The sequence below is a fragment of the Sander vitreus genome, chromosome 11, assembly GCF_031162955.1.
Source record: "Sander vitreus isolate 19-12246 chromosome 11, sanVit1, whole genome shotgun sequence".
In the NCBI taxonomy this organism is placed as follows: Eukaryota; Metazoa; Chordata; class Actinopteri; order Perciformes; family Percidae; genus Sander; species Sander vitreus.
In genome coordinates, this window is record NC_135865.1 from 25,954,411 (window position 1) to 25,963,007 (window position 8,597).

At 39.8% G+C, this 8,597-nt stretch overlaps 1 protein-coding gene across 1 annotated transcript in view; it reads right to left on the reverse strand.

Annotated features, from left to right (window-relative positions):
• The window catches only part of ndufa10 (NADH:ubiquinone oxidoreductase subunit A10), an 11,274-nt gene extending 6,342 nt beyond the window's left edge, over positions 1-4,932 (reverse strand). Inside the window, exons 1-4 of the mRNA XM_078262538.1 lie at positions 4,780-4,932; positions 3,187-3,355; positions 1,149-1,364; positions 838-924 (exon numbers count right to left, since the gene is read on the reverse strand). Of these exons, the coding sequence (XP_078118664.1) occupies positions 838-924; positions 1,149-1,364; positions 3,187-3,355; positions 4,780-4,854 (547 nt within the window). The 5' untranslated portion in view covers positions 4,855-4,932. The remainder of the gene's footprint in view (positions 1-837; positions 925-1,148; positions 1,365-3,186; positions 3,356-4,779) is intronic.
• Between the last annotated feature and the right edge of the window lie 3,665 nt (positions 4,933-8,597).

Consider the following 8,597-nt stretch of genomic DNA (forward strand, 5'->3'; position numbering starts at 1 on the left):
GCGATATATAGGGCTGGGTATCGCCAATGATTTCCCGGATCCGATTCACAGGGTCCCGACTCGATTGCATTTTAGATTCAACATCAGTTAGGTTAGAGAAATTACCGATACCAATTTTGCTCGGTCATAAAAGAGATTCTCTGAACTTCTGCTGTAAATTGTACAAGCAAGAAGCAACCCCACCAGATTAATGTTTAAATTAAGAATTGACCCCCAAATGGTTTGATTAAAGTACTCTTTATTTAACAGGACTAACATTATACTGACATATTAAAGTGCTCATATGCTTTTTCCCTTTCCTTTATTGTGTTATATATCTTTTTTGTGCACGTTATAGGTTTACAAATTGAAAAAGCCCAAAGTCCCCCCCCCAAAGGGACTTACCATCTCCAACAGAAAACACTGTTCACCAACTGCTCCAAACAGCTCTATTGTAGTCCAGCCTTTACTTCAGAGACAAACGTGGTCACTTTGTAACACACGTTATAATGCTCGCCTAGCTGCTAGCATGGCACTCCCTCATACTCTGCTTCTGACTGGCTAGTAGTCCTTACCTAGCTACTGAGCATGTGCGATTCCCAACAGAGATGTAACAGAAGTGAGATGTCTCACTCTGTAGCTAAAACAGAGAGCTCAACACAGTACAACAAATATATGGTGTTTTTTGAAAATGAAACCACATAAACCTATTCTGGTACAACCTCTAAATACAATTATGAACCTGAAAATGAGCACTTTTTAAAAGATCGATTTCAGGATTTTATTGATCGACTCAAAGAAAGAATTATTTTAATTGGAGAGTTGATTAATTCAACCCAGCCCTAGTGATATACTCACACTCCTTCCTGATGTATCCCTCTTTGAACATGGCCTCCAGGAAGACCATGTCACTGAAGGGAGAACGCTCCAGGATCACTCCTTGGCCTTAAAACACAGAAGAAGATCAGGATGTATGCGAGTGAACACACTATAAATCCTGTTATACACACACATTCCTTAATATTATTGCTTAAAATGAATCACAAACTTAATTGTATAATTGCATATGACAATCACAAATGTGATTTTGGCCGTTGGCCATGGAAATGGCCCAACTGGACGCTGAGCTGAGCACGGGAAGCTCCAGTGCATCTGTGAGTCAGCGGTACCTGTGGTGAGCAGGTGTTCGAGCGCGTCGGCGTAGTAAAGCAGCCTCATGATGTACATCCATAACTGCAGTCTGTAGCTGTTTCCGTCGGCAGCTTTGGGGTCTGTGTAGAACTTCTCCAGGCTGCACATCCCGTTGAAGTCAACAGGAAGTGGCTCCTTCTCGCCGGTCATCTTGTCCAAGTAGAAAGTGTCAGGCTCGGGCATGTAGAGCATCCCTGTACATACAGAATCATAAGTTACACATATCATCATAAGTAAACATGCTCGTGAAAGTCCCCTTCTCTCCCAGTAATCTTCCATGTCAGAGGCTCAGTCATGTTTAAAGGTGGAGAATTGGCTTCTTAACATGAAACATGAGGTGGTCAGATGTCATGTGATAAAGTAGATGAACAGGCGATATGCGTTTTGCCTAATTATTTTACGTTTGTCTTATTAGATCATGTGTATATAAACAAAATAAAAAAAATTGTTTCCTCTTGGCCATTTTTGTGTGGCTTTTTTTCTGCACTCTTGCCTAAACTCTAAGTTGTAGTCCATTATCCCATCCTCTCCTTACTGATAAATGCTTTGGTAATAAATACAGAAACTACAATCTGCGGTCATATTTTAGTTCACAGTCACATTTTAATTGAATGGTGCTTAACAAATGCACATTCAGAAATGTGCAAAGTATTATTATTGTCAATGTACTGTATTATTGTCAATGTACTGTATTATTGCCTCTGCCTCATACAGGCTCTCCCTCCCTCCCGTCTTTTTTTTTTTTTATGTTAACACTGAAATAGCAATCATATCTAAAAGGTGATTAAGCTTCCATGGAAAGGAGAGTAACGTTACTGTACCGTCGTTCCTGACTGCACTTGAATGCAGCTTGATTTCACGGAGAAAGAGATCGACTGTGCTTCGTTTTGAAAACATTCAGCTGGACACAAACTCCGGGGCAGTTCAGTGCTAGTGTTTCGATTTCTTTTTACCCTCATAGCTTTAAAAAGTGTAGGAATTTCTCCCATCTAGCGGTGAAAACAAAATATTTTGCATTCAGACGAATAGTGCTCTCTAGCGCCTTGCTTTTTTTAAACGCGTGTTGCAACTACGGTTGCAGTTATGTACCAGGAAGCTATGACGACATGTCTTCCAATTTTCGCTTTTTTTGGCGACGAGGATTCCTTCTCCTGTGGCTCGGCATAAGTATGATCCTCCATTATGAACTAAAGGGCAGTGCAGGCTTTTTGTCGGGGCAGTGACAAGCTCCTCTCACTGATCTCCTTCTCCGTTTCAGCTGGTTTCAGTCACAGACGCTTAATGTCCCTCTCAGCGATTATCGTTTTTCAAAATGGCGGAACGACATGGAAGCCTCCTTGGACTTGCCCGTCCAATGTAAATACAGATAAGAATTTCTTCGCTTACGGGGATGAGTCAGATCATTGGCAGAGTTAATTTTACACCAATGGGGCTACATTTATGAATGAAGACATTGATTTTAGCTAATAAAATACTTACAACACTACACAGTGTACCTTTTAAAACTTTCTTGTGGTAGCAATAGAGGCAGTGATGTTTCCCCGTTTACTGTACGGGAGTCTCACACCTGTCACATAGCGTGACGTTGGTCTTAACGTTTAACCGGAGGCCGCCGGGGTTTTTTTTCCCGGCTCCCCCGCAGCATCCCCCGCCACAGTACTACCCCCACGTACCCACGCAGTCGATTTAACGCAGGACCTTAAATTGGACTTAACTCCCAATAAGACAAGTAAGAATATTTCGCAAAATGTCCACAGTATGCTATACATTATCAGCCAATATTGGATAATCGCAGATATACCACTGTCAGTCAGGCGCTCAATCATTGGTGCAGTAAGCATTATCACAATTGAAATTTCAGCCATTTTAGCCCCAGGACTGAAGGAGTTTAACATTTTAGCCTGTAAATGCCTTCTTACATCCACTACATGACGACACACCTGAGGGGAATCGCTGGAGGAGTGTACCCATGCTGGTGCAAACCCTGATGAAGGGTCCCTACAGTGAGATAGTTACCCAGCTTGTCAGCCAGCTTCTGGGCCAGTGCTCCTTTCCCTGAGGACAAGTTGCCGTCCAAGGTGATGATTTTGCTGTACCGCTTTAACCGTGGCGTCGTCCTCTCGCCCAGCACATAGGCCAACCAGCCATACCGTAGGCTTCTCACCGAGCTGGTGTGAACACCTGCCTGCATGACACAAAAAAAAAAAAACGCCACCTTTCAATTGATAACATGGGGTTAACAGACCAGAGCAAGATTAATCAACACAGATTCCCTCCAACCCATTTCGCCCCGCGAAGTCCGAAAAATCAACCAAGTATTTCTACAAAATTATGTAATTATGCTATATATTCCACACACAAAAAAAAAAAAACAGATGCGCAAGATAAAGCTGTTCTCACACATACAGGCAATTTGCTTCTCGTTCCTCACCTTAAAAGTTCAATTCATTTTAACTTAGGCCGGCTACGTTGCACGTGTAACGTATGCTGAGCGGACGTTACTACGCTTTCACTATAATCAACGAAACTGGCTACACCGGGCAAAGAGCAGCGTGTAAGTGGTGCATTTGCTCCGCAACAACTTTTTGGGGGAAGAGTCACCACCCGCCCCTGGAAAAAAATCTGGAAACACTACTACCCTGCCCTCAGGTTTGCTGCAAGTTATTTATTTGTAAAAAAAAATAAATAAATAAAATAAATGTCAACTCAAAATTGTTAAAGAATATGCACTGCACAATGTAAAAAAAAAATATTTCAGCTGATGTATTACATATATTCAAAACTAGATTTGACACATGGGACAGGGTCTCAACATTAGGTAAAATACACAACCAACCATAGGGTCCTTACCATTTCAGTTTTTAATTGTGTTTTAATGGTACATATTTACCAAACTAATTTGTAATTAATGAAAATTACAAAGTCACTGCCACCCCAATAAACTGATTGTATTTGCCCACTGTGCTCAGGTAGTAATTTAGCCCGGACACAGACAAAACTATGGAAGACATCCTAATCCTAATCTATGTTTTATATTATTATGTACATTGCTCTGCACTTCACTGCGTTTTGCACTTCTGGTTAGATGCTGAACTGCATTTCACTGTCTTAGTACCTGTACCCTGTGCAATGAAAATAAAGTTGAATCTAATATAATCTTTTTTTTTTTTTTTGTCCACCTCATTTATGTCAATGAGAGTCGACCGGTTGCCAGGTAACACATCTTAGTGGAACTACATTTGTCTGTGATGGTAACTGCTTAGTCCTAATTGGGACCTCAGTCTGATACATTTTGTAGAAATATCGAATCCCGAGTGTTGAGATAACACATAAAGTTAGGGCTAAATATTTGGTTGAAACTCAAAACTCTGCATATGGCAACACCAAGACTGACTAGCTTAACCAAATAGCATAATTGTAAATTGGTATATCGACAGGCATGTTATTGGCTCTCCACTGACAAGAACATCATACAAAAAAACAGCTGGTAGCCTGTCGGCGACCGACTGTGATGCTAGCGGCTACGAAGCTCGCTAGCTAGTTAGCTTGCCCTTGTGAACTTACACGCTATGCAGGACAAATAAGGGTCCGTGTGTTTTCTGTCCTTACCTTCTGTGCAACGTTCACCGCTTTAAAAGCAGTTGCTCCCGATGGGATGACCAGTCCGATCACCCTCAGGGCCATGATTAACTGTCCTCCAAAAACCCTCCGAGATGACCCGAGAAATCACCGCAACCCGGCGACAGAATAATACGTCAGAGGGAGCGAGGGCCTTTGCTAAGTGCTGTCTTGTAGATGACTCGTTTGAGTACGTCTAGTCGTTGCCTGAATTTTTACTATTATTTCTTTCTTTTTTTTTTTGAGGATCCAAACATGTCTGTTACTGCAAAAATCAAAATCTGATTACAGTACATAGCGGATGAAAGTAAGCTACATATAGGTTTAAAAAAATAAATGTAAAAATGAACACATTTTTACAAAACAACCCATTTTAATTTAGCCTTCCTGCGCTTATGGTTCAGATAAATAGTTGTTAATAGATCATTTGTTTTGTCTATGAAATTACCATTATTACCCATTATAGTTCCATCAGAGCCCAAGTGACATGTTCAAGTTGCTTGTTTTACCTAACAATCCAAAACTCAAAGATATTAAGTTTATAACTAAATAAGCTTTAAATCCCCACATTTTATAAGGTGGAACTAGGTGTAAGTATTTTACTTGAAAACATAAAGTGATTATCAAAACAATTAATTGATTTGATGACAACCCACTAATTGATTAATTGACTAATCATTTGAGTTCTATAAGCAAAACTACTTGTGAGCTAAAATGCTAATGTTCTTCATAAGAATTGGCTATTATAATCCTTTTTGTCATTGTCTTTAATGCATCCATAATCTATTCTTATATTCCTGTGAGGACCCATGCAGTCCATGCCTGATGTTTGTCTCTGTCTTTTTACCAGCAGGTGGCAGTATTAATTTGTTTTAAATAAACCTGCCTGACCTCGAAACGGTGTACTCATAAACAAATGTTTTCATTTCAATGTCACCGTCTGCAATGGAAAAGTAGGCAAGAAACCGTGGTGAAAAGTATTTATGTAGGCCACATTTACTCAAGTACTGTATACTTAAGTACATTTTTGAGGTACACTGTACTTCTACTTCACTACATTTCACAGGGAAATATAGTATGTTTTACTCCATTTCCTTTATTTTAAAGCTGTAGATCAGGCCCTACAAGTTACTTTGCATATTCAAATTATTAATACAAAATATAATGACCTTATGAATTAGGCTGTATTACTGTAGATTAAACTCCAACAGTATGTATGTATTGTACGTTTGATACTTATTTTGATACTTTTGGACTCCAATTTTGAACGCAGGACTTTTACTTGTAACAGGATATTTCTAGTACTTCTTCCACCACTGGCAGGAATACACATTGGCCCCTTCTTCGACAGGCGTCTATCCCATAGTTAGCGGGATGGCTAAACGTTAGAGCACTGGCTTGGACCAGGCTCATGAGACAGATGGGATAAATAATTTAGCTAGATCTGTTTTCCCCCCACAAGAAATGTAAACAGCCATAACACTATACACTGAAAATCTCTGAGGTTTTACATGTGATGGTGTGAACAGTAGGATTTAAACCACAGTACCCTGCCAGATACAAACAGTGTGTATCTGGGGGAGGGAATTGCCCCCTCAGGCCCCCTTTGTGGAGCCTGAAGCGACATGATCTCAGTTTCTTTTTCTGTCACTACAGCCCTGAGTTCAGCATGAAAGGGAAAACCTAAGTTGGCCAGTAGGTAGTCTAATTATACAAATATGTTTTTAATCTTCATGATCTGGACTGGAATTTATATAATGTGGGTCTAAACTATGCCTGAAATATCATACTGTCTTTTTACGGCGATGACTCACTAATAGGTCAGGTAGCGTGGTGGAGATGCTGTTGATTAGATCATTATAACACAAGCTGTTATTGTAACACTGGTCTACAAGGAAAACGATACCTAAAATGGTTAAAAATAGTTCCCTCTGGTTTCACAGTGATAGTAATGACTTCACACATATTCACTCACCTTCTGATATTAGGTTTGCTCATCTTTGCCTGCACTTTCCCTTACAGCTACAAGCTCACTACGCTCACACATGAACTCCCAAGACTTTACATAACTCCTACAGTCTGTTGGCACACAAGTGTGACTCACTGGCTGTTTCCTCTGTAGGCTCAGAAACCACCAATGTAAACATGGCAGACAGTCAACTACACCGCTTCATATTTCAAAGGCCATTCAGTATGGGCACTTTGTAGTTAACTTTGTGAAACCGAACCAGTTAAGTGCAGGCAGAGACAAGAAAACTTAGTTAGGGTTAGGAAATCATCAGGGGTTGGCTTAAGCTGAGTCACGTGAAAAAATGAAGCGGTACATGTAACTGCGTCATGGAGTATAAGGTCAAAGGTGTAATTTATGGGAGGGTGGGGCCCAGACTGGGCTTTTTAAAAAGTTTTTTATCACGTTTTCAATGTTTTTGTCACTTTTTCTGACACGTTTTTGTTTCCTTTTTGAATTTTTTGACAATATTTTTGACGTTTTTCTTGCCTTTTTAAGGTTTTTTGTCTAAGTTTTTGGCACTTTTTCCGACATTTGTCACCTTTTGACGTTTTTTTTCGTTAGTTTTTTTTACGATGTTTTCGTCGCTTTATTACATACACGATCTCCACACCCAAGACATGTTAAAACCAAAGTTATGCCCTTATATAATATAAGGTATATAATATATAGTATAAGGTCCATAAAAGTCGGTTCATTTCCAAAATTAACCATTGACTTTAGGTTTTACACAGGACACGAGCCCCATTCTCCTGAGTGAAAGTCCTGTGTTTGTTTGAACCTTGTTTTGGTGCTCTTAGAGTTTTGTCACCTTACTTCGTTGTTTGCTCTCATGATAATTAATCGTGAAACAAAAAATATGGGTCGTTATGAGCTGCTTGCTGAATCGACCTATACGGTCGTTTTCTCGTTTGTTTTTGGGAGGATAGAATATCAAAAAAATATCAAAAAAGTTGCATTATGATCATACAGGAATTATTTATAAAAAGATTGTTTTCACTACAATATCCACTTTTGGCAACTTAAGCATGATTCACTTTTCTGAGGTTATGTTTATTCGAAGCGCATGGTTATGGTTCTGGGAAATCTTGTGGTCTTGGTTCGACCCAAGACAGGATGGGTGTTTTGTTTCAATATTTAACCAAAATGTTGATATTTCCCTAACCAAAACCAAAATGTTTCCATTGTCAAAGCCCTGTAGCTTTGTGCCATCCACACTCTCTGTGACGTCTGTGCGGTACAAGAACATTACAGTGTGTCGACTGGAAAAACTTCAGACGCAGGAATTACGTTTTCTCCAAAACGTTATTAGGCAAAACTATTTAGTTGTGTATATAAACTAAATAAAAAAGACTTTCAGGCGATCATAATCAAAACGGTTAACTTAAAACTACTAACTTTCTAACTAAAGCATAGTTAGGAAATGGATTGAGATATCTTTTGCACAGGAAGAAATGTTAACCTGCTCTTGACACTTGAGGAAAAGTCAGTGGGTTTATCAAAAACACTGGGATTTATCTTCTGGGGGCTATAAAAATCCAAAATAGATGATTAGATACAATTTTTTGGGGGAGGGGGCTTTTCCCTTTAATTGACAGTGACAGTGGATAGACAGGAAAGGGGAAGAGAAAGAGAGGGGATGACATGCAGCGAAAGAGCCATAGGTTGGATTTGAACCCAGGCCACTGCAAAGGACTCAGCCTATCTGGGGTGAGCGCTCTTACTGGGTGAGCTAGAGGACACCCCAGCCATTGAAGCTTATCTTGTTTTGGACTGACGGATGGATTGATAGACAGCCCAA